The sequence below is a fragment of the Maylandia zebra genome, linkage group LG13 (genome assembly GCF_041146795.1).
Source record: "Maylandia zebra isolate NMK-2024a linkage group LG13, Mzebra_GT3a, whole genome shotgun sequence".
Lineage (NCBI taxonomy): Eukaryota > Metazoa > Chordata > Actinopteri > Cichliformes > Cichlidae > Maylandia > Maylandia zebra.
This window is the reverse complement of record NC_135179.1, coordinates 29,865,920-29,893,301: the sequence shown is the minus strand read 5'-3', so window position 1 is coordinate 29,893,301 and position 27,382 is coordinate 29,865,920. Positions and strand designations below refer to the sequence as shown.

Below are 27,382 nucleotides of genomic sequence, written 5' to 3'. Positions count from 1 at the left end.
AAATGGAACAATGCACTTCCTAAAGAGCTGCTCTGCTGCCCAGAAAAAGGTTTTTATGGAAGCTTTTTAAGATCAACATCAAGGCAGTTATAGCAGGGAGCAGCTTTGCTTCCACTGTGGGCCGCTCTTGGCCTCCAAATGAGGAACACAAAGCCAACTGGATAATGAAAGGACACTCAAGTCGCTGCCAAACTGATATCTCCCGTCTTCTTTCCTTCTATTTGTCCCATCACACATATGCACACTGACTATACATTGGCTGTGCTGATGCACTACGGCAAAGAGTGAGTCCAAACGCAGACACGTGACACACGCATCAGACCCACACAGCTGAGTGAATTGCATAACCACTTCGGGATGTAGTGATTACTTGATGTTAACCCTTTTTGACAGTGACAGCTAATTCAGTTTCAAGCGACCAACAGACTTTGTACCACGTACAGTATGTGGCACACTCAGACTTGGCTCCAAACAAAGCATCAAAGAAGCCTTTGACGCCAGTTTCCACTACTCAGCTGCTGTTAGATACTGCATTCATTCTATGAACAGACTGTAATCACTACGTTAAAGAAATGGCATCAAGTATAAGATGACACTTTTCCCCTCTCCGGTCCTCTTGTGCTGTGCAGCTAATGCCTTAAACCTGCATTTCTTTCTAATGGCCATCAGGCGGCGACTCTGGTTTCAAAAAGAAGCATGACTAGAAGCTTTCAGCTACCTTGGACTGTAACCTCAGTAAACACCTTATGGTCTTGCTCTAGTTTAAAGTCTTGTTGAGGACAACATAATGTTCATTTTGTGCACCGAGATCCCATTAAAGCTGAAAAGCTTTAGGACAGGCCTACTGAGGCCTACTGAGTGACTGACTAGTCACTTCTATAGACTGTATATTAAAGATGGATGCAACCCACCACCACGCTAGCGTTTCCTATTTATCATGTTTTTGACTATATATGCTGGGTTTATAGTTGTTTTTTAAATTGTCTTTAATGATCATTTCTTCTGTGTAGCTATTTTATATGTTTATATGTTTTTCTGCATTTGTTGTGGACAGCAAAGAAAAAAGATCTGACAGGGCAACATGTTTTCCACTGTGCATATAGCAAAAAACTTGAAAACCTATTCAGTGTCTGTTCTGGACTTGGCCTTTCTGTTGCTCTCCCCAACTTCAGCTTTCCATGTATCCACTATCTTCAACCGTCTTCTTTTGACTATATTTCTAAGACTTCAAAGAATCTAAACTTCAGACCAGGATAATCAATATTTAGCTATTGATCCAAAGAAGCTAGATGAGGGATTGTGAAGATGAGTCAACCTATGGTGTTGAAGTATTCAATTCAGTTCTATTTTGTTCTGTGTTTACTATACCAACACGCCAGCAGTCTTCACTCATAACACTTTGGAGGTATTTCATACCTGCTACTGTAGCTTTTCTTTCTACATCTGCAGAGCTTGCAAAGCTTGCAGTCGTTTTTTGTGGTCAAGTGAAAAGCTCAGGAGTACACAATTCTTTTTCATGCTGGCTTCTCTTTCATTTTGGTCTAATACTTAGATTTAGATTTTGCGTTATTATGGTAACATAAGGTGTCATCAGTGACTCTTGTCAGCTCCACTCCACGAGCTCAGATGAGGAGGTGTTCACACAGTGAGAACAGGGAAAGCACCCTGTCTGTAAATGACAGCAGTAAACAGTAAAGTCTCTCACACTAAGACCTTTTCAAATAAATTAGGTGAAAAAGATTAACACTTGATTTATTTCGATCCAGTTGGCATTGATTATTTTATAAATGAATACCAGAGCGATACACATTTATACCTGGACATATTCATTTTACCTTAGAAAGTTGCAAAAACAGTATAACAGTGTAACTAAAGCCTGATGTTGCTTAACACATAATTACTTAACAGTGCTATAGGACTGACACTTGGTATCTGCATGGTATTTTGGTATCAGCATCAAGATTGGAAAAAGTTTTTGTACATTTTTGTACATCTGACTCATCACCTCATCACCCTATTGATACCAAGTGTCAGTAGGGTGGCTGTGGCTGTAGCTCAGGTGGTAGAGGAGGTCATCTACTGATCGGAAGGTTGGTGGTTCGATTCCTGGCTTCCCCTAGTCTGCATGCCAAATATTCTTGGGCAAGATACTAACCCGAAATTGCTCTCCGATGCATTCATCGGAGTATGAATGTGTGTGAATGTCAGTTAGAAAGCATCTAGGAAAAATTTGCTTGTGCGAATGGGTGTGAATGGGTGAATGCACAAGTTGTGTAAAGCGCTTTGAGTGCTCAGAAGAGTAGAAAAGCGCTATATAAGAACCAGTCCATTTAGTCACCTTTCTTGCTTTCACTGCTAAATGTGGAGAGATCTGAATTTTCTGAATACTTTTTCTATCATTTCTTTTTTCTTAAAAAATAAAATGAAAAAGAAGCAAGCTGAGAAAAGGCAAATGTAATATCTTTGGAGCTTCAGCTTTAGCCTAAATAGATTTGTCAAAAATTGAGCACAGCACCAGCTGGTAACATCCATCCACCCATTCATTTTCTTAACTGCTTATCCAGTTAAGAGCTGCGGGTGGGGTGGGCTGGAGCTTATCCCAGCTGTCACTGGACAGGTCGCCAGGGCATCACAGCAGCTTGTTACAGTAAACTTTACTCAAAAGATCACTAACAAAACTAACAGAGGGCTCTGTTCTTCTGCTGTGCTACATGGCGGCTGCTCTTAAAAACAACAGTTTCTCTGTGCACATTCTCCACCACCATCAGCTCATATTGATAAGAGGTGTGGGCTACAGCCCAGAATAGAAAGGCAGAGAGAAGCAAGGACGGCTCGCAGTGTGAATGTAGCCTTACTCAAAGTGATATGAGAGCCAGAATGAGGAAGAAGGAGATGACAGAGGAAGTGAGGCTGGGCGGGAAATAAAGAGACAGTGAGTGGATGGAGGAGGAGGAGGGTGAGTGGAGGTTAGAGCCGGTCCCACTCCTCCAGCCACCAGGGTTCTCATTACTCCTGAGCACTCCCCAATGACTCTTTAAAGAGAGCTAAAATAAAACACTCTGGCATCACCCCGCTTTCCCAACTCTTCTTCTTACCATCTCTCGCTCCTCTTCCTCCTCCCTCCCTCCCGCTCCCTCACCCCACCACTTTCCCTTCCATTCCTCCCTCCTCCAGATTGCTTTTGATTAAAGCTACAAAAGCCGAGGAGAAAACAGCTTTACACCAACGCAGCTATATTTATCCTGCCAAACACCCCAGCACCACCGGGGAGAGAGGGAGACTGTGTGCGCACACAAACACACACATATACAAAGAGCAAAGAAAGCAAAACACTGCCTCATGTGGGACATTATAGCTTCGGTGAAAACATTCACCAATCTGTGATTTTTCTGCAGCCAGACCGCCAAGGTGGATGGCTGCCAGATCAACACTGCAATGCTAGCCTATTCGTCCGTACATTGACAGGTGGGCCGACATGCCTCGCAGTCACACAGGGAAGTTCAGTGCTTTCCTAACAAATATTACTGGAACATCTTTATTTAATTTCTTCACTTGGTCAAAAAATCTTTTGATGTTAAAAAGGTGAAAAGAGAAATTTAATTTCAATCTTCAAAAATTTGTGAAAAAACCCCACAAAACACTTGAGTCACATTTGCCAGCAAAGCTATCATTTATGCTAATGTGCTAACATCTCTTTAAATGGGACCAATTAAACTTTTACTTATTATCTGGAATGTAATGTTGTACTTCTAAAATCAGACATAAGTGATTCTAAGAAACACAGTGTCTGCTTGGCCTCCAATAACACAGTGAGAACATTAGACTCCCCTTTGACCAGGATCTGTCCTTCAGCGTCCACATTAACAAATGTTTCTGATGTCTTTTTTCTTCTGCACAGTATTGCTAAACATCCTGTCCCAGAATGATGCAGCAGGAAAACAAATGTGAGCATTTGTTATTTCTAAACCACACTTTTGCAATTCCTTTTTATCAAGTTGCTCTAAAAGCTCCTAGATAATCCTTTAGCAAGGATGTCAAACTTATTTTTCATTGTTGGCCACATTGAGACCACTTTACTTTTTGTTTATCTGCGGTCCCATTGTAAAAAAAACTGAAATTTCTATAGTAGGTAGTAAAAAAAAAAAAAAAAAAAACTATCAGCAGGCCTACTTGTGGTTCCTAAAAGTAGAATGGGATGCAAAGCTTCCAGCTTTCAGCTCCTCCTCTGTGGAGACAGCCACCCACGCTTCTTTTAAGGCTTAAAATTTTCCTTTCTGATAAATCTTAGAATTAGGAGTGGATCAGACCAAACCATCCTTTAGTTATTCTGCTATAGGTTATGTGCAAACCCAAGTTTTGTTTCCTCTGTCATAGACTACAAATTTTAAAAACAACTTGCCTTTTAATTGGGAAATTGTTTTTGAAGCAAAAACGCTGTTGAGATATTTCTCTCATCAGCTGTGTTTGGTGCTGAAGATGACACTGACACATTTTGCAAATTACCTTTGCTGATTTAGTCATTCACAGGGTGTGCTTTATACTTACAATACACAATTCACAGAGAAACTTTTTTTTACACTTTAGAAAGTATGCAAAGAAAGCTTGATCAGAACAACACCATTAATACCTTTTGACTTGCTTCCCATGAAAATAAATAATATGGACAAGATGTGGACAATTGTCATTTTAGTCACATGACACAAAACTATGGAAGAGTGAGGCAAGGAAGAGAGAGGAAAGTAGAACAGAAAGTAGAACACTGGTGAAAATCAATTTCCGAATCCCGGTTTCATGTTCCAACTTTAAGTTTAACACAGACTTCTAAATGAGCATTATTCAAGATGAACGTAAAGGCCTTTAGACAAAAAGGATAATGCAACATTTAACAACATTCTGACAGAGATGCCTGCCGCATATTTTGCTGTGAATGCAGATTACATTTGTCTTGATTTTACAGTGTTTCATTTGATACAACAGGCTCCAACACCACCAACTACAGCTGATGACAGGGTGCAAGGTAGAGGGCTATTGTAATGAGGACCTGCAGCCACGAACAAAAACAAGCAGTTGTGGTCAGAGTCCATCTATGGGGTGAGACATGTTTGTGATACGTTACCTGGCACGAAGTACTTCAAAAAACAGTATTGTTCAGTGTATGTGTTCCACTTTTCAAGTCCTTTTGAAGTCCTCCCCCACCTACTACCGTGAACAGAATCCAAATCTGTGGGAAACCTCCAAAGATACATAAAAGGTACCACAACTGATCACTTGAACAATTTTAGACTCTTTCTCTGAGCGATCCCTTTTTTAAATACAGCCAAATTGTCAGCTCAGATGCTGCTTTTAACATATACCAACAGTTAAAAACATTTCAGCGGCGCAGCCTCTTGGTAAAAGCTTGCATGTGTTAGTGGCAATTTTAGGTGTAGTGCATGAAACAACAACATAACGCATTACTGCTGTCACTTGAGTAATCACGTCACAGTTTCAGTTTTGTTGTAGCTAGTGTTACGAAAGTTCTTAAATGGTCTGCATGACTGGCAGATAGGAAAAAAAAACCATCACACATGCCGTTTTCTTCCTACTTATATATTTTAGGTGATTACAGTTTGTGTGCAGGGAAGAAGAAACTTGTGACATACTCTGCAGTTTTTTAAGGGTGTGGAGATATGGACACTTAAATTTTGTCTGCACTAAACCATAAGAGTGTGATGGTGAAGTGCAAACTGCATCAAGGACAGGAACAACTGCATAATACTGCTAACAAAACATCAGGCGGATCTACATGTGGCCCCCTAAAATAATCTCTTGCCACCCCCAGTGCCACCCTAGTGTTGCATATGACAATGCTTATTTAAAAAAAAGCTACCATTAAGCTAGCATTAACACTTTGAGACTAGTTAGACGTAACACATAATTTGTAGATTACAGTAGCTGCACCGCATATTCCCAACAGCCTAGTACCACTTGGTAGGCTCAGTGGTTACAGGAAGGTATCTTGACTTGCATCTCCTTGGCCTGAATCCCTTGATATGTATCTTCTAGGCCAGTACCGCATTGTTACATATCTTCTTGCTCTGTATCTTCTTCGGCAGCAGCAGCAGCAGCAGCAGTATGCCTGTATCCTAAATAAACAAGCTCCCTAGATGCATTATATCCTCTCCAAGGTTTTGACGCAGTAGCTCTGCGGACTCTGAGCTCTGTTGGGGTGACAGACCTGGTCCTTGGGAGTCTGATGGTGCAGCGACACTGACACTTCTTGAAATGGAAGCGAAGCACTTGATGGTGGAAGCAGTTCCAAAGGGAAGGGGGGAGGAGCAGAAAGCCACCAGGCATCATCCTCTGACATCACAGCACCCTGTTTCTCTAGAGTCAAACTACGCAAACAGAAAGACAAGGTTTGAATGGCTGGACTCAAACTAGCTGTGTACGGCTACTTCCATATCTCCTGAATTATTAGCCTCCCCAGAACCTGGACCTCAACATTAAAGAAGCACTGTGGGATCATTTTGACAGAACAAAAGGCAGCAAACGTCCAAATAAGTGCTTTTGCTATCCTCCAAGCAACCTGGAAACTATTCCTGAAGACCACTTAAAGAAAATACAAGAACACTATTCAAGCTGTGTTAAAGAATAAAGGCAGCCATAGCAAATATTGACTTTCAAGCTCAAATTATACCAAACTATACAAACTCAGTTTCTGTCATATATACTGTACTTTACTGTAGGTCTTTTGTAGCTTTTGTATTTGTTTTTTGTCCTGTAGATTTGACTGAGCTACAAAAGAGACTAGGGCTGCCACAAACGATTATTTTGATAGTCGACTAGTCACCGATTATTTTTGCGATTAGTCGACTAATCAGATCATCCATTGGACGTACAGCGTACAGCTTATTGCACCAGCAGCATCTGGTCTTATATAACTATCATTAGCTTACAGCTTGAAGTGTTTGTGCTAACTAAAAATAAAGACAAGATGGTAGTTTATTAATTTTTAATGAAATTTGCAGATTGTTTCGGTGAAGTTTTATAAACTCCTTGCTTTCTAAAATATAACAGGACACCGGAGTATATTCTCCAGCGTCTCACACTTCTGATAATCAGCTGTCTGCTTGACAGTTTTAGCTGTGCAAAAACTATAACTTTAATCTCGGCCAAACCGATTTACTCAGGAACAAATAAAATACTAAAGAAAGCCAAACAATAACATTTTTAAGTTATCTAAGTGACTTATATATATGTTTAACCTGACTAGCGAAAGACGGCGGTGGGTTTGAAAACGATTTGCCGGGAGTCCGGTGTTCTCACGGCTCTAGTTAGCCTAGCCCCCGCCTAGCTAACGAGCTAGTGGGTAACAGACGTCTCCGAAAACGTCGGAGCGCTTTTGAAAATATGTGGTGTCTTGATAAACTGAGCAGATATTTGAGGTTTACACCGCTACATTCTCGGCTGAAAATATGTTAAACGTTTATTTTGTGACCCAGAAAGAATAATAAGAGTAAAGTTAAAACTACTAGCTGCCGCCATTGTTGACAACTGCGCTGGGCTGCGCTATGAATTCTGGGACACAGCTTCTTCTTCTTCGGGGTTTAACGGCAGCTGGCATCCTTGTACATGCAGTGCTGCCATCTTCTGTTTCAGTCCGTTATTACACTCTTAAATCCTACTACTCATTCCTGCGTCCTTTGTGATCTTACAAAGCTTCAAATGATGCGTCGACTATTAAATTAGTCGTCCACGATTTTAATAGTCGACATAATCGTGACTAGTCGACTAATCGTGGCAGCCCTAAAAGAGACCCCTCAACCCAAAAAATAGCTTCTCTTCTTCATTCACATTTTTTTTCTCTAATAAGACCTTATATATCATGAAGAGTGGCAAACACAACTCACTTTATAAAGCTTTACAGATCAAATACTTCTGGTTACTCTAACATTTAGCTGTTTAATATATAGTTGAATTTTCTTGTTAGCAAGAAATTTAATGTTCACCTTCTAGCTAGCTAGCCTTCCACAAGCTAAGTACTGACACAATGTCACCATAAGCCCACGAACCAATGACTGTAAAATGACTGTACTGTACTTTACAGTCATTGCCACAGACCACACATGCCAATTCTCCCGATTTTTCCAGGCGAATCCCGAATTTCAGTGCCCCTCTTGAAAATCTCCTGGAGTCACTCCCAAATTTCTCCCGATTTTCCACATGGACAACAAAATTGAAAAACCATATCCCAGATTGGCCCAGCCAATTCCAGTTTCCATCAATGGCTAATGCAGCTACTTAGTTTTAATATTACTCTTATTACTCTTTCTGGTTTGCAAAATAAACTTTTAACATATTTTCAGGCGAGAATGTAGCTGTGTAAACTTCAAATATCTGAGCCGGTGAGAACAGCAAACTCCCGGCACATCGTTTTCAAACCCCAGCGGTCTTTCGCTACTCAAGCTAAACATGATATATAAGTCACTGAAATAACTTAAACATGTTATTGTTTGGCTTTTTTCAGTGTATTATTTTTTCGTGAGTAAATCGGTTTGGCTGAGATTAAAGTTATTCGATTAGATTAGATTAAATAAAACGTTATTAATCCCTCGGGAGGGTTCCTCACACAGCTGAATAAACGTCAAACAGAAAACTGATTAAACAGAAGTGTGAGATAGTCAAGAATTTACGCCAGCGTCCAGTTATACTTTAGATAGCAAGGAGCTATGTTTACACATAGCTAACCAGCTAGCTAACCAGTAGGGTTGCCAACCGTCCCTTAAAAAACGGAATCGTCCCGTATTTAGAAACAAAAGTACACGTCCCGTATTGAGCTAATAAGGGACGCACTTTGTCCCGTAATACAGTGAGAATCAAAAGTAGTCTATAAATGTTAATGGAATTAACGCTTTGTTTGAAAACATAATTCCCAGCCCCTCTCCTGCTTTGTGACCAATGAGCTGACAGCACACTTATGACAATTCGAGTATGACAATTCAGATTACCGCTCATCTCATTGGTCGAGGAAAGGTCGCTTGCGGAGAAAATACCGGAAGACAACAGATGACCACAACAAGAAGCATGGCCAACAGGGAAACAAACGCCGACACTGCGGTGCAAGTCTCGGACGACAGTACACCTAAAGCTGGGCAAACACTGTGCGATTTTTTTTCAGTCACGTTATTCAGCTCCTGCTCAAACTGCACGATTGACTCGCAGGGGTTAGAAGTTGGTAGGTCACGATGCAGGTCTTACACTATACCACCCGATGCTCTGATGCGACCTGAGTGCTCACACTGTGCGTCCATAAAATGAAGGTTATAACAGAAAATCTGTCGCTCTCTCTCTCTGTCTTTCACTCACACAGACACACGCCACCACCATCAACTTTGCTAAATTGCTTATGAAAAACATTGATCAGGCAGCTGTGATTAAGCAGCAGTGTAGATCCAACTATTTTCACGGTTGTTGTGGTCGTGATAATTTTGTGATGCCACATCGAAAAGGCTCGGATGAGCTTTCCAAAGTTCTACAAGTTGTGCCTCCATCGCTTGTGTCCAGATCACACGCTGCACAGCCGTGCTGCTCCATCTTTTTCACCGACGTTTACGTGTTTGCGCGTGAGCAGTGTGAGCGCCTGTGGTGACACCCTCACGAGCGATTGATGATCGGGAGCTGGTCGTGAGGTGTTAATCGCTTCTCGTTACCCCACGTATACTACACGATGCACGATGAAGGCCAAAATCGGGCCGATCACCAAATCGGTCGCACGACTCAAAAATCTTCTCAAAATGGGCCAAAAATCGCACAGTGTGAGCCCAGCATCAGAGCAGCAATGTTTGTTGCTCAGAGAAACAAAAGAAAAAAGGCTGCAAAAGTACGGGGAGGAATGGGAAAAGGAAAACACCTGGCTGGAAAAGTGCACGATAACACCTATAAAGCGCACTGCACTGTGTGCCGGCGCACTTTTTCCATAGGCATGCTTCTAGTGGTGGGCACATGAAGAACATGAGGGGCGTGAAAGCTCGGGGAACCCTTAACCAATTTCTTGTCCACCAGGCCACGGCAGAAGCAGATATGGTATGTAAACATTGGTTTGTTGTTTTTAAACCCTCTGGTTAAGGTTAATATGGGCATGTGCAGTGAATATCAGCGCTATGTGGCCAGAAGTGTGATAATATAATTTATTTTGTGTAATAGACAACTGCAAGGATAGATGATTATAACAAATAGATCACTAATACATAAAAGTAATACATAGATTAATAATGATGATGAGTTAAGATGCGTAATCATGGGAACAAGTGGGTTTACAAACAGGAGCAGCTGATTAGCATTAGAAAAGCTGAAATAATACCTCAACTGAAGCCAATTGTACTAAATGCACTAAATGTGCACAGTTACAAGAATATTTTTCGTTCTATTGCTTTCTATTAATTTATATAATTTTAAGTTAAGCAGGACAGAGTTCTTTTAAAGAAAGATTTACTTATATTCTCAAAAGTTAAGCATGACAGGCTTCTGTTTAAGAAAGAGACCTGTTTTACTGTGTTAATGTTGTCATTTTGAGCTAAAAATAAATGGCTAAATGATCATTTGTTTCCTATATGGTCATATCACAAAGAATATGCATCTGCTTAAATCAAATTCAAGTCAAATGGTTAAAAAATAATTTCACACACAAAAAAAAGAGCTACCACACTGGGAAGGGTGAAGACAACTGGGTTGCCCGGCCCTGGCCACGAGGTGTCCCATATTTATTTTTCAGGGAGTTGGCAACCCTACTAACCAGCTACCTCGTTAACTATGTTTACACATAGCTAACCAGCTAGCTAACCAGCTACCTCTACTAATAACTAAAGTTGAGCAGACACTAAACAATGAGCTCATTCCTTATCAGTCACACTGCTACATGTCGGCGTCATCAGAATACTGCAGGTTTGTAGCGTGGAAACCGTAGCATTCCTCCCACGTGGGTTTCATATCGACAACCATCCTGACGTACCTGCCTGGCATCGTCCTTGAATTCAGTATCCGATTGTTCAGTCTGACGTCACTAGCCGTGTCTGGGTCTAAACTCCGCTGCAGGTCCATATATCAAACGATCACTGTGGCATTACTGAGAGTTGAAAAACTGTCTAAAGTCTTTCATCTTTAATAAAATGATCAGCGTTCTGCTCTACCAGGTGTAACAATTGAGTTTAACATCCAGGCATCCATGAAAACGGAATTTATGACATTTAACGGAGTTAGAAGTTAGCAGGGAGTTAGCTCGCTAGCTTCTATCTAAATACAATATAGCATGTCCTGACTGCGGGGTTTTGGAAACAAATTAAAACGTACAGCTCTGTTATCACTTCCAGCATAAATGAAGACAGAAAACTAAACAGCAGTGACGTTTGTAGGGTTACTGAAGTTGGGCTAGCTGGTATATAATGACGTGCTACGTGACCGCTAGCGACACAGCTATGTTAGCATAACATAAACAAGCTAACTTTTCTTTCCACTCGATAAAAGTTAACGTGAGTGTTCTCGGTGGTCAGGAACAAATGTAATCGCATGGCAGGATGCTGTAAAAGGACCAAACTTCAGCCAGGAGAACAACTGAGATAATCCATCCACAATACGAGGTTAGTCATTCATATACTGCTGCATGGGCTGGGCTGTAGTTACATCCTAAGGTTTTAAAAACTGAGCTTAAATAAATGATTAGTGGTAATAAAAGCCGAGGGAGGTCAACAGGGATCACTGACTGTTTTAGGAGCTTTTTGAGATCAAATAGAAGAAAATACATAACATTAAACATGTTAACAACACAAAAGCCATATTAAACGCAGACTACTTTAGACCCGGAAGTAGGATTCGTCGCGTCATCACTGAACAACCGGATAGCCGCTACGTTTTGTTTTTTTGTTTATTATTTCAAGTACAAATAGAAATATGCTAATTAGTGTTGTACAAATTCAAAGGATACAATGAACTGCCAGAAGGAACGCAGAAACAATATAACCATATAAAACAGAGATAATGAATGTTGACATCGAAATAGATGTTCACATGACCAAGATGCAAAATGTGTATCTGTGTTAATTTGTATCCCTGTAGTCCTCCTAAAGTATAGCGTTCCATGTCAGCTATTACTGATACTATATATTTAAATAATAACTACAATTCTTTTCCCCTTTTGACTGAATACTGACTGAATTATCTCTTTAGAAGACAGTTGACTGACACAAACACAATTTTCATTATAAAGTAAAACATGTGAAACAGAGCCACGCTGCAAACAAAACAGATCATTTTCATTGTAAACCAAGCCACAGTTGGCATGTTTCTACATCTACATCATTATGTGGGAATGACATGTTTTCAGAGCACAGTATTCAGAATGACCCCCTGACCCCAACCCTAACCCCCAAACTCTGGCTCTTGGTAATCACATTATGATTACCAAGAGGATTCAGAGTGAAAAGCAATGCATAATGTTGTCTGTGTTATAGTCTGACAATGGTGGCCTGACTTGTAATCTGTATTCAATACTCATCAGGTTATAACATGTCATCACTGACTAAAATTTAGGGAACCTTGTCCTACCCAGCAGGTCTTGATGAAATTAAGAGCCATAATGGATTTTTAGATCTTGCCTGGTATCTAAAATCTACAAAGAAATAAGACGGTTCTTCGCTAAAGAGTTTAATTCTCCACTGTGTTCACCATCCCCTTACTTACTTTCCAAGCTGTCATTTGGAGCAGATCAGGAGCGTGGTTTTATTTGTGCTATGGGAGAACGAACCAAACCCTTCTCTGTGGGTTCAGCACAACATGCAGCACCTCTCATTTCCAGCAAAAACTCAAGCCAAGATCCCAGGAAATCAACAGGTACAAAACCACCGACTGTTGACCAATCAGTTCTCTGGAAAACACCATCAACGTTCCAGGAAGAACCCATGGACACCTCGATACACAGATAGTATGAGAGTATACACAGCTTTGTAGGTTCACAGTCATCCACCTCACGGCAGTTGTAAGTGGTTGAGTTGAAGGCAAGTGCACTTTTTTTAGGTTCTTGAAGACATTTCACCTCTCATCTGAAAGGGTTCCTTAGTTCTAACAACTTATTGTAGAAATTATATATATATATATATATATATATATATATATATATATATATATATATATATATATATATATATATGTAAAAAAACACCCAGCACGCCCCTGCGGGCGGTTTATCCTTCAAGCTCGGGTCCTCTACCAGAGGCCTGGGAGCTTGAGGGTCCTGCGCAGTATCTTAGCTGTTCCCAGGACTGTGCTCTTCTGGACAGAGATTTCCGATGTTGTTCCCGGGATCTGCTGGAGCCACTCGCCTAGCTTGGGAGTCACCGCACCTAGTGCTCCGATTACCACGGGGACCACCGTTACCTTCACCCTCCACATCCTCTCGAGCTCTTCTCTGAGCCCTTGGTATTTCTCCAGCTTCTCGTGTTCCTTCTTCCTGATATTGCTGTCATTCGGAACCGCTACATCGATCACTACGGCCATCTTCTTCTGTTTGTCTACCACCACTATGTCCAGTTGGTTAGCCACCACCATTTTGTCCGTCTGTATCTGGAAGTCCCACAGGATCTTAGCTCGGTCATTCTCCACCACCCTTGGGGGCATCTCCCATTTTGACCTCGGGACTTCCAGGTTATACTCGGCACAGATGTTCCTGTACACTATGCCGGCCACTTGGTTATGGCGTTCCATGTATGCCTTGCCTGCTAGCATCTTGCACCCTGCTGTTATGTGCTGGATTGTCTCTGGGGCATCTTTACACAGCCTGCACCTGGGGTCTTGCCTGGTGTGATAGACCCCAGCCTCTATGGATCTTGTACTCAGAGCTTGTTCTTGTGCTGCCATGATTAGTGCCTCTGTGCTATCTTTCAGTCCAGCTTTGTCCAGCCACTGGTAGGATTTCTGGATATCAGCCACCTCCTCTATCTGCCGGTGGTACATACCGTGCAGGGGCCTGTCCTTCCATGATGGTTCCTCGTCTCCCTCCTCTTTCTTGGGTTTCTGCTGCCTGAGGTATTCACTGAGCACTCGGTCAGTTGGGGCCATCTTCCTAATGTATTCTTGGATGTTCGTTGTTCGTTGTATATATATATATATATATACATATATTCTTTTATATACCTTTCTATAGTTAAATAATCACAGAACAGGTCACCCAATCCTTGTGCTTGACATTATTTCTAATTTACAAGTAAGCCTATTTACCACTTGTTTTTTACTTTTTTCCTTACTTACTCTCAGACTCTTTCACAGTCGCAGAGCGCCCGCTGAAAAACACTGAACTACCACTGAAACTTTCTTCCACACCATAACAAAGTATCAAAGCACCACGTACACAACTGTAACTCAAGTAAGACCTCCCTGTTTCTTAATGGCAGAGCAGTAATAACTTACTAACTTAACACAGTCAGTGTTTCTGGCCAGTTTTCCAAAAATAGACTTTGTCATAAACTGTATGAATGATAAATGTGTGTGTATGTGTGTGTATGTGTGTGCGAAAAATTAAACCATGGAGTTAAATTTGCTGGTTGGCTTTAAGAAAAACATGTTTTGGGTTAGTTTCTGAGGCTGGACATCTTCTCTGCCGGTGTACTTCCTCTCTTACGAACACTTGACTCCTGTCTGGAGCGGTTTTCACTCCTATGAGATGTTCTCCACATGATGATACTCCATAACAAATGGCTAGTCTTGTGGAGATATGGAGCTGGTGAGGTGTTCTTTTATGAGAGAGTCACTTAATCCCAGAGTAATCCCTGTATTAGATCACACTCTGATGGAGAAACAATCAGAGAAGAAGGAGGAACTGTTGGCAGGGAGACTCTTACACACACAAAGAAAATATATATAACCGGCTCCTCACAAGAGCAGTGATGCAAACATGCAGATCCAAACGTCTTCTCTTTTTCACACACACACAAATTGCAACAACAGCAGCAACACATCATGTGACCACAATGAGACCACCACTAACACACCCCCCCCTTCCCGCTTGAGATGAGTTTGTGAGTGAAGGAATGAGCAAGAGCAGGAGAACAGCCCCTCCACAGATGGAAACTAGGACACCAAACTCCTGTGTGTTTGTTTTGCGTCCTGCTGCATCTGAACGTGTTTGTGCGTGGCCATCTGCGCCAATGTGTTTGCTCCTGTCATCTTTACTCGCACACATGTGTGTGTCTATATATATGCGTTTGGATAACAGTGAATAATCCAGTGATGGAACCTTGAAGTTGGAATGCTGATTGTTTGTTTCATGAAGAAAGGAAGCATCCCCCAGGTCACTGGCAGACCTCTTCAGCACAGATTTAGGCTACGTCCACACTAGCCCGGATAGATTTGAAAACGTCGTTTTCGTCTGAAATCGCTCTGCGTCCACACTAGCGTTTTCAGTCGTTTTCACAGAATGTGCATCCACATTAAAACGGCCAAAACCGCTCACGTTCCAGTCCTGTGAGAATTAAGTATTTGAAGAAAAGCTGTCTGGAGCATGTACAAACGGATCTTAATCTTTTTTAGGGCTGTCAAAATTGAGAGCAATCAAAAGAACTGCTGTATAATGTCCTCTATCTTTGTTTAATTGGTCACATGACTGCATCACATGACTGAAACGCGTCATCATTTTAGAAAGTCTGCGTTTTCGAGTGTCCACACTGCAGCTGGACAGCTCTGTTTTGAAATGTATGCGTTTTCGAGAGCGTTTTCAAAACGCTGCGTTTTTACTTGAGGAAAACGCCGTCTCAGTGTGGACGGGAGGCCAAAACGGAGAGAAAACGATGCGTTAGTGTGGACGTAGCCTTAGGTATGTTACAAGCCTGCCACATGATCAGAAACTTGAAACATTTCAACTCTTTCACAAACATTTCACCTTCAATTATTAAAATTCCATCTGGATATGATAAGTGAAAATTCTATAAGGAGCAGATGTAAACTTTTAAACCCAACCGTAAACAGGTCTCTGGTGACCTGGTAAAAAAAGAAAGAGAGGCTACCTGAGCCAGTCAACATAGTTTAAGTCAGATTTGAGTGAACCAGGAGCTGTAATATTCTGGTCATCCTCCAGTTTATTTCCATCCAGTTTACTAAAAACATGACTCACTGTCATGTTACCCCTGCCAGCCACTATTCTACTAACATCTTCCAATGCCTGCTGCTTAACAGGTGAAACAAATAGCACATTAACATCCAGGGAGGGAAGGGGGAGGAGGGGAGGTAACCAGGAAGTAAGATCAACCAATGACAGCTTGACGTATTGCACTGGCAGCACGCGAGGGCGTCCATAAATCCTGCGGTAAGGATGAAAGACTGCCACAAAGGAGATTAGTGTCCACAGCAGCTAATGAGGCACTATATCAGCACAACCCGGCACCCGCAGCAACACATACAGACATACATTACACACATCTCCATACACGGAAAGCTCACACACTAATAAATGCACTTGCAGGCACCCGAGTATATTGTGTTTGTACTGTAACCCATGAAACAGTGGTCTCACAAGCAAGCACAGAGCATGAGAGGCTGCACGCACTAGTACAGCACAGGTTTAGATACAGGAGCCGGCTTTACCTGCACCTCGTCTCTGTCTCCAACCTAGAAATATTGGGGTTCCACTAAAGTGAGAAAATGATTAAGGACACCGTGCCTTATTGTGGCAGTTAATGTTTGACTGCACGTTGGAACACTTTGTCTCCAGTCACCAACACAGTTTCCACTCACACACTGAGTTGTAGTACTGCAGGTGAGTTTAGTGATGATGCTGTGCTTACCTTTCTTACCACTGTATAAAAAAGGTACATTTCTAATCTAATCTCTAATCAACACCTGTTAAAGAAGGTTTGCTTACATCAGAAAATGAGTAGCCATTTTCTTAACCCATTATCCAAACAGATTTGCGTTGGGGTCGAAGCCTTTCTCAGCCGATATTTGGCAGGAACCGCAGTGCACCCTGAACAGGCAGTCAGTCACAGAAAACCCACACAGGCACAGAAAGGACATAGTGAAGCAACAAGTTCAAACCCAGAGCCTGAGTGTGAATGGTTGTCTGTCTCTCTGTGTTAGCCCTGCGACAGACTGCCGACCTGTACCCCGCCTCTTGCCTTATGATAGCTGGGATAGGCTCCAACCCCCTGCGACCCTGATAAGGACAAGTGGACGGATGGAGGAAATAAAGTGAGAGAAAAAGACGTCCACAGTTTAAATCATAAATAATAAGACAAAAAACCTACATTATAAACTAGGACTTTAAAAAAATCTTGAGATGTACTATTCAGCCCTGTTCACTGAAAACACATTAAAGACTTGCGCTTGAGAATCTATGAAATCTGTGCTGTGAACCTATGAAAATCAACTCACCCCTCCCTGGACAGCACCTATTTGACCTCGTGCCCTCTGGTGGGAGGTACAAATGTTTCAAAAGCAGGACAGCCACGCTGAAAAACTGTTTTTTTTCCCCCTTGAGCACTAAGCCCAGTGAGTGGACCCAGTGAGCCACACTTACCATACTTTTATATTTTTGCAAATGAGACATTGGGTCTCAATGGGACTACCTGCATAAATAAAGGACCAACATTATTATGATTCAGGAATGATACTAACATGGGGATATCAGATCGTGTGCTATTTCACAAAACTAAGAATTCTACATAAAGGGGTAACCACTAACCCAAATGCTACCCCTAACCTTCAATGGGCAGGGTTCAAATGGATGTTAAAAGATTAGCCTCAAGCTACAGGATTCATGCCTACTTGCCATAACCAAAACGAAAAGCTTATGAAAGACTAACTTCTAGGCCAGCGTGCATGCTTCAGACATGCTTCAGACATGCTTCAGACAAAAATATCAACTGCTTGCCACTGCTGTTTCTTAAAATGTGTTTGATTAGCAGGAGACTAAAACTACTAAATAAACCCTAGTTCCACAACTAAATAAATCACCTACTGTAAAATCTGATGGATGGTAACAAATTAATCCTCCAAGATCTAAGACACCACTGACGCCAACCCTAAACCCCAAACTCTGGCTCTTGGTAATCACATTATGTCATATTTGTTATTTTAATAATGATTTACCAAGTCTTGGCAATCATGGAACATTGAAAACAATCATTCTAACAGAAGTGCATCAATTGTGCTTTTCTTTAAAATATAGTTAGGGTAGGGTTACAGCTTTCACCAGTGATGACTGAGACTTGAGAGAAAGTTAAAAGAATGAGTAATAAGTAATTACTCATTCCCTAACTTTACTGAACTGACGAAAGATACAGACACTAAAAGCAGCATGAACTGTCCATATATGATTTTTATATGAATAATTTTTTACATTAATTTCTATGAATAATGTGCCTTCCTCAAGTACAAGGTGTCTGTGTATGTGTGAGTGTTTGCTCTTAAGAGTGTGTGCCACACCAACCAGGAGAGAGATGGCCCCCTTAAGGCCAGTCAATGAGAGACGGACGCGGAGACGGACGCAGTTAGCAAGACTGGCGATCAATAGTAATCATGAGGCGCTGTGGCGTTTACAGCGGATGACACATCGCTCCGGCTTTTTCTACTGCACTGCACACCGACACAAAGCAGCACAGAGCCATAATTCCTTGCAAGCCTAGATCAATAGATATACATTTGCACAAGTGTGAGGCACATACTATATTTTGAAGTATCTTGGATTAGATTTTATTTCATAGGATAAGACTAACTTTTTGCCCTAGTGGCCAGCAAATAGAAGTAGAGTTAGCTACATGCTGGCCACTTCACAAACACCGTGATGCTTCTAATAAATCAACACAAGCATGACACAAGCGTGTCTGTGAGCTCATAAACACCACCCTCAGGAAAAGATAAGTGTTACATTATCATGAGGGCAAGATAAACTGAGGTGATGAATGTACATGCTATCAGTCTTAAAGATAAGGCATTGGAGGAGGCTTGAAGGTAGGGGAAATACACTGCTGAAAAAGATTAAAGCAACACTTTAAAAAGCACATCAGATCTAAATGGAAAAAAAAAGAAAACATGCTGGATATCTATACCAACAAGGTCTGGGTCATGTGTTAGGAATGAAAGGATGCCACTTGGTTTGATGGAAATGAAAGTGATCAACCTACAGAGGGCTGAATTCAAAGACACCCTGTAAATCAACATGAGAAAAATTCACACAGCAGGTTCTCGGTAGTTTGTATGGACCGTGGATCTGTCCAGGAAAATCTCCTCCCAGATCTGGACCAGGGGAATACTGAGATCCTGGACAGTCTGAGGTAAAACCTGGTGGCTGGATGGAATAAAACATGATTTCACCGAGGTGTTCTACTGGTTCTACAGTTCCTTGATCCTCCAGGAACTCCCTGCATACTCTTGCCACATGAGTTCAGGCATTGTTGTGTGCCAGGAGGAACCAAGTCCCACTGCAATAGCGTCCAAAGATTTCATCCCGATACCTTAATAGATATGACTGCCCAGAACATCACTGACCCACTACCAAAGTGACCATACTGAAGTTATAGACAGTATAACATTCTCCATGAGTTCTCCAGACCCACAGGGCGCAGGTGGAGGCCTGCTGGAGGTCATGTTGTAGCGCTGGCAGTGTGCATTCTGTTCCTCCTTGCATAAAGGAGCAGATACCGGTCCTGATGATGGGTTTCCGCAGCCCTGTCCAGCTCTCCGAGAGTAGAATCTTCACCACATTCTTGAGACTGTGCTGTGAGACACAGCAAACCTTATGGCAATGGTACGTATTGATATGCCATCCTGGAGGAGCTGAACTACCTCTTCAGCCTCTGTAGGTCCAGGTATCATGATCCCTAGCCAAATACAAAACTAATGAAAAACAGTCAGAAATGACGAGGAGGGAGATTGGGGGTTGTCTCATTGTTGCACCTGTTGTATATTTCAGTAATACTAAAGCAGCTGACCCTAACCTTAAGCAATCAGAAACAATTAATGTTAATGGTCATTAACTTCATAATAATTCATAATAATTTAACTCCTAAATGTATTATTAGGAAAAAGGAAGATGTAATGTCTGCATTCTCTCGATTTGCCTTTAGAGTTCTGAAAGTTTTGTATTTCTAAAAATTAACAGCATCTATAGTCTGTAAACATCCCTGCCAGTAATTCTGAATGAGAACTGGTCTAAAAACAGCAATCTACCAGCACCGAGCTGAGTTACAGTCACATAAAACCCACCCCCCCAACAGAAATACAGCCCTGGACATTACAATGAAAGCAAAGAGAGGGAAAAGAGGTGTTTGTGTATTTGTGCATGTGTGACGGTGAAGTAACACAAACAGCTCTTCTGTAGTTCCCCATGAGAGGAAGAATCAAGACTTCAAAAATGGCCCTCTCTGTGAGAAACACTTGGCTTCAGTACAACAACACGCACTCATCTCTCCACTAGAGCACAGGTATCACTGCAGATAATGAGCACTGAATATCATTAGCACAACACGCTAGCCTGCGTGCACCACACGCTTCACATCCCTGTGCCTATTAAAACTTTATTTATCGTTGTATCCATCCATCTACCACACTTCATAACACAACGAATTAAGCAGACACATGTGAGAATGACAGGGAAAAATATAGTGACTATTAGTGTTTTTTTCAGTTTCCTGCTTTATATTACTTTGGACTGTTTAATGAAAAAAGTGTTCTTTTTTTAACAATGACTTATTGAAAGTGTTCATTTTTAAAAGCATTAGTATTTTTGGTTGCTGTTATGAAACACCAACAACTTTGTGCGGTAAGCGCTGCCAGTTCAAACATGATTGTAGCCAATGTAATACAAAAATGGCAGAGTGGTGTTAAAGCTGTTACGAGAGGAGAATTAAGAGTTGTAAAGAAAAAATGATACAAAAACATCCTGAGTGATAGGGCTGTTCAATATAACGATATATATCGGATGACGATATGAAAACGTCTATCATTTCATTTTACGCTATCATTTGTTCCGTGGTGTCGCAAAATAAACTGTTTACGGAAATATTTTTTATCAATTTGATGGTCACTGTAGTGTTAATTTCTTAAAGTTCTCTCTTTCTCTTATTTTTAATATAGCCACACTACGGAAGGACAAGTGCCTGTTTTTATGCGTTGTCATTAGCAACAACGAAGGTAAAACCCTTGCGTGCTCCACTGTCCGCTTATTTACACATAAACCTTTCACAATAAAGCTGAAGATCCTGTTGAGAGTTTTCAAAATAAACTGAATCACGTGAAAGAGTAAGCAGAGTGTGCACGGATGAGAAGCAAAAAAGAGGTGCTAAAAAATAGACCCTAGATTCAAACATTAGAGCGGGCTTTTCCCCGGAGCACACCATGTAATAAATACCCACAAAGAAAATGTCTAAAAATGTATAGTTTCATGCATCGGTCAAAACACTTGACTTCAGGTACACGACCAGCTAAAAAAAAAAAAAGACTTCACGCAAATCAAGTTGCCCGAGATTCAGAGAATTTTCAGAAAATGTAAAATTTTGTGATGTATATCGTTGTTGAGACGATAAATGTCTTATGTCAGGATATTAGATTCTGGTCATATTGCTGAGTGGTTATGGAAACAAAAATTATATTCTATATTTTAATGTCCTTCCGTTGGCTGCGCCTTCATCACACCATATACCTAGCATCTTCTTCTGTCACGCTAACGTCCTCCTTCACTACACCCATGAACGTCTCTGTGTTCTTCCTCTTTTCCTTCTGCCTGACAGCTCCATATTCAACATCCTAGCAATTCCAAATTTGAAGGAGTGCAAAACATAAAAGTTAAAGATTGTTGTATGCTAGCTAGCTTAATGATTGCAAAATCAATTGGGTATGATTTTAACAGCAAATAAGCAAATGCTGTAGTTAAACAATGGAAAAATGTCAAACTGTTTTAGAAAGGCTGATAAAATCTATGCAGAAATACAATGAGTTGTGTTTACTAACGAAAACCCTGTTACTAGACCTGAATACCAAATAATGGTGAAAAAAATAAATTATAGAAACTAAAAAAGTGAGAAAGTATTTTAAAAAAACACATTAAAACTTTTTAAATGTATGCCAGTTAAAATCTAAGATGGCAGACTTGCATTCATGCCTGTTATACTTGTTGACTTGTCCACTGCCTGGGGTGCATGCGCAGTTGGTGCATTGTAAAATCTCTACAGCTCAGTTTGCACAATCACAAAAAATTGGCAAGCATGCAGATGTCCAAATGGATCCTCATGCTCACCGTGTGAAGACGAGGTTTATGCGTGGAATCACAGACACTTAAACTGTAATTGAGGTCTTTGTGTTCCCACGAACTGCACTGGGCTGGTGAGGTCATTGTGAGGACACGTCCTGGTCCAAAGAAACTGCAAAATTCAACTAACATGAAAGATCTAGTTCATTCTAAACTACACCCTATAGCGTAGTTCTGATTGACTAAACTGATGGACTGGGAAGGTCATCAGTCATCCAGATCATTGTAGTCTAAGGAGCTTGGAAAGAAAAGTGTCTGGACTTCTTTAAGTTTCTTGAAGACGTTTCACCTCTCACCTGAGAAGCTTCTTCAGCTTCTTGAGTTCTAAGGTCAAATCGTGGAGAGTCCCAGATTTTTAAGCCCTATGGGAGTGTCCCCCAAGAGGGTCATGTACCCCCTATTGATCCTCTGCCTAATCACACGAGCCAAGGTGCGAAAATGGGTGTGGGTCCCAATCAGCCAAGGTATCGAATGAACAATTTTCTGTTTGACCAAAATTCCACAAGGGTAAGGACAAGGAAACATTCTGCCACCTACATCTTCAGGAAACCATCATGACAACAACTAGCACTTCATCATGTGATTTGCCAACAACTAATACTGCTTCTGCCCCTGAGAGCGGCCGTCATGAGCCCTCACGAGCCTGCCACTCCTGCTGGGGGGGCATTTCATATAAAACTGTATTACATCCATGGCATGAAAGATTAATAATAACAATGACAACGGTACAAAATGCATTATATAATAATATGCACTGCCAATTGTCACCTTTGCTCTCTTATAGTTTTTTCAGATTTTTTGTCATTATCTTGAATTGCTAACCAGTCATTGTTTTCTGTGAACTGAAATAAATTCAAGTGTGTGCGACTTCATAGACCAAACATGACCCTGTTTAGAAACACTATTAAAAACATTTATAGTATACTACATAATACATATCATTATATCACTCACAGCAAGAATTATACTTGCCAGTGCTTCAATTTAACTTTGAGTGTTATATTTGAGTGGAGTGGACAAAGCAGGGAGTAACTTTTGGTTCACTGTGCCAGCCAAAATTAAAGTAATTAAATGAATCCATGTCAAGAGTAATTCAAACCTGGTCTAGTATCCGGCTACATAAGGCCTCCATTCAGCCAAAACTTTCCTCTTTAGAGCCAGTGCCTCGTGTACCAAGCTTTAGCAGGGAGTGGGACCACTATGTACAGCACACCAAAGCACTGATGGACACTCGTGGCAATCCAGCCCAGCCAATAAAGATCAAAGTGCTGGTTTGGCAGCTGCCCTAAGGACAGTCAGCCAAGGCCAAGAAAAATTCTAAACCCACACACAACTACACAAGTAGGGGAAGATGTTAAAGGCATCTCTGCCAGGTACGCCTGTCATGCAGTATCATGTTGAACAACCAGGCTTAATGACAATGAGGAAGTTTACAGTAGGGACCAATGCACCGAAACACTCGTGGGTCAGTAATCCCAACATACAAGCCACATATGACAGCCAGTAAGGTGTTAATTAAGCTAGGCTGCACGTTTTGATATGCTTGCCCCATTTCAGCATGTACAAAAGTTAGTTGTGGGTTCTTTGGGTCAGTTTTAGTGTCCAACAGGTCAACATTTGCAAAAACTGGGCAATTAAAGCTAGATTTAGAAACGTGGTTGCCCGACAGCTTAGGAGACAACACCAAAGGGTTAACAGACAAACATAAATCAGATACAGTTTTTGCTTTTTGAAGACGCAGTCTCTGAAATTATTGTAAATCAGTACTATAGCTAGATAGCTAGTGAATATATGCTGAATATGTTGACAGGTGTTCCCAAAAAAGACAAATCCTGCTTTAAAAAGACACCATAAGCTAGCTACAAAGCAAACATGTCACAATCAACAAATGAGAGATGACCAAGGATAGGTAAACAACAACAGACACACCAGCTATTAATACGTAAACACAATATCCATTTCTTGCAAGAATTAGGATTTTGTTAACTACTTGTGAAGATGCTTCCAGTTAACTACTAAATCCCTTTCTAAAAAGATGTATAATAACTAAGCTCTGTCCCACACTGACAATATTACACATCTTAAATGTCAAGATGATGAGTATGTTTCTTTTCTGGGCCTTGTAATCTCCCTATGTTTGCCTAGGACTGCTGCCACTTCCTCCCACATGTTTTCATTTGCAAATCTAAAGTTGTCCATACAGTGTATTGGTCTGTGTGCATCATCTACCTCTGAGGTGGCAGCGTGCATCTGACTGCAAGAATATCATCAAAGCAGATGAGTGTTTTGTTTTAGTCTCGTTATCATGCCATAAATTAAATTGTAATTGTGCTGTATTTATAAGGTAATATTTTCACAATAGAACTAATAGATGCGTGAAGACAGAAGACAGGGTCTGTTTTATGTACATGTATTTTCTTAAAGGTTTTGGTCAGAGTTATGTGCTCCAGAAAAGAGAGAAGAAAAGATGCATCACTCACCACTTTGTCCTCCTGCAGCCCAGTCAGCCATCCATGTATAATGAAAAGAAAGACAGAAAGAATGTGAACAAAAAAATGGTATCTGAAAGCATGGCAATGATCCTACTGTGCAAGCCTGCAAGTCACAAACACTGTCATACGCAGATATTTCAGTTTCCAATAATATTCCCATCACTGAAGATGAATGAAAATGCATTGCCCTTTAAAATTCCTCATTTACATCCACCACAAACACAAATACCTAACAGTTGCTGGCCTACAACAGCACATGACAAGATTCGTGCATGGTTATAGCCTCCCTAAATTAAAACGGAATGTTTCTGATTTATGAAAATGAGGTTAAAGCAAAACTATAAACCAACTTCAAGCTGAAAGAAGAATACAAAAATCTATCCGCTCTATCCTCAGTTCACAAATATGAACATAATCTATTTCATTGTTTAAAAGCATATAGAGCTAAAGCAGACAGCTTAGCTTGCCATAGGAAAGCTCTTTACTCTGTCCAAAGGCCTACCTACCAGCTCATTTCGAGTTCACTAGATAGTAACAATAACAATATAGTAATGTAACAGCTTCTTCTCAACCTAAAATGAATCTTTAAGCCACTGAGGCAACCCAAGTGATTAACAGACTACAGACTGTCCACAAACATTAGCAACAAGTAGTAGCAATCTCTGGTCACAGCTGACTCCATCTAAAATCAAAACTGTGCTGTTTGTGTACAGATTAAACCAACACTTAGTTTAATATTGAGTTTTAGAGGTAGGCATATACTTAAATTAGCGTTAGGCTAAGTGTGATCAATCTACAACCTTTAAACAAACCTAAGCTAATCCGCTAATGAATCTGGCTCTAGAGAAAGAGACATGATAAAAGACACAAGGCTCCGATTCTGCAACAGAAACTATAACAGTTAAAGCAGAACTTTATTTTAAAACCCTGTCCTGGGTTTCGGTGATGACTATCTTTGGTGAACTTGAGCTGTGTGCTGTCAAAATGTGTATTTTTTAATTGTTCTCCAAAGTTTTGGCAATCACTGAATGAAAAATAATCATCAATTCTGTGTCTCCAAAAGATGTAGATTTAGAAAGACACAGATTTGTATCTTAATGGGCACTGAACAACTGAATATTACTAATTTTTCTGTTTGACTGTCTCGTTAAGGAAACTGAAAAAGATTTGCTTCTGTATAAATGATTGTATTCCTTTAGTTATTTGAGTAAATGTCCAGTGGTGGTAAAACTCAAGCCGGTATTCTTGAGTAATTTCATGTCTTCCCTGAGTCGTAACGCATGTTTTCTGTTCACACTGAGCAAAGTTAACAAAGTATAATTAAACAGAAAGTCAAACAAACATTAATAAACAGTGTTGTGAGTCTGCTTGTGTGTATGTGTGCGTACCTGTCAATGTACCTTTCAAAAAGTTTCCACTAAATGTAACGCCCCACCCCCCCTGCTGAACTCTCCCCACGTTAGCCACTAACTAATTAGGATGTACTTTTGAGCATTTGTGTGTTTGCGTGTGTGAGGTCATTAAATGCCACAGCGACAATTCAGGGGAGGGGATGTGGGGATTGGGGGGTAAGACGGGATGTCACTTATTTCAGAGGAAGACTTGCCTCCCAGCATCACCACACACGCACATACACCCCACTGTGTGTGTATAGGGCACCTCCGGACCCCTGGCAGAGCGAGACAGAGTGAGAGACACCCCCCTCTCCCATCCACTGCTCAGTCTAATGCCCAATTAACCTTTACCAGGTCTCTCACACACACACACACATGGTAACACACACAGAGCTCAGATACAGTACATTTCGAGAGCACATACAGTACGACCCACGGCTCATCAGCTCCATCTGAGTTCCAACACCTGAGGCCTGATGTGATGTTCAGTGCGTGCTTTTATCACCAGCTGCTTGTAGGAAGTATACTGAGTGTAGATTTAATTTCAATTACTTATTCGTGTTTACAACGTTACCATAATTTAGAAAAAAAACCATATTGCATCAAATAAGGCTTGAATCTTGAGGATAACAGCATAAACTCAGCAGGAAAGCGAACATGCGTAGGTTGGGCACAAACAGCATCAGTCCATCTAAAATCAAACATTCCTGCTGCTCAACCGTCTCAAATTTCCTAGCAATCATTATACATGTCCAAACTTTGGGTCGTTCAGTTTTAATGCAAATCAGAGATGGCTGAGCAGAAACTATTGTAAAAATGTGATGATTTGAGATTTTAGTGACCCAGGTCTTTAATGAAATGTATGCACATATTTAAATAACTTATTTTCTGACTTGTGATTAGAGCGCCATCTGGAATCTCCGGTATTTTGTTCCTGCTGAACAAGACGACATGCTGATTTTTGCTTTAGTGGCACAACTTGTCGTACTTGCTCAATCCAGCAAATACAACAAGTCGATTCATGCTGGAGTCATTTTTGCAACTAAGAAATTTATGTTAAAAAGTATTGCGCGTGCTTTATTTTACATTAAACTATATGCCAATCAGAAATGGTCACTGACTGTCTTTTTCAATATTCGTATTAAGGTGTGCTCAAATATGGGATTTTGCAGGACTGCTGGAGTTTTATTTTTTCATATTATTAGTAGCCAATACTTTTGGGGAATCTGTCC

The 27,382-nt window shown here is 40.9% G+C and overlaps 1 protein-coding gene across 3 annotated transcripts in view; it reads right to left on the bottom strand.

Annotated features, from left to right (window-relative positions):
• Positions 1–27,382, bottom strand: part of rims1a (regulating synaptic membrane exocytosis 1a) — a 120,673-nt gene that overhangs the window by 54,960 nt on the left and 38,331 nt on the right. For all 3 annotated transcript variants that reach the window (XM_076891927.1, XM_076891930.1, XM_076891929.1), the window contains exon 4: positions 24,745–24,756. In XM_076891927.1, coding sequence (XP_076748042.1) covers positions 24,745–24,756 — 12 coding nt within the window. The remainder of the gene's footprint in view (positions 1–24,744; positions 24,757–27,382) is intronic.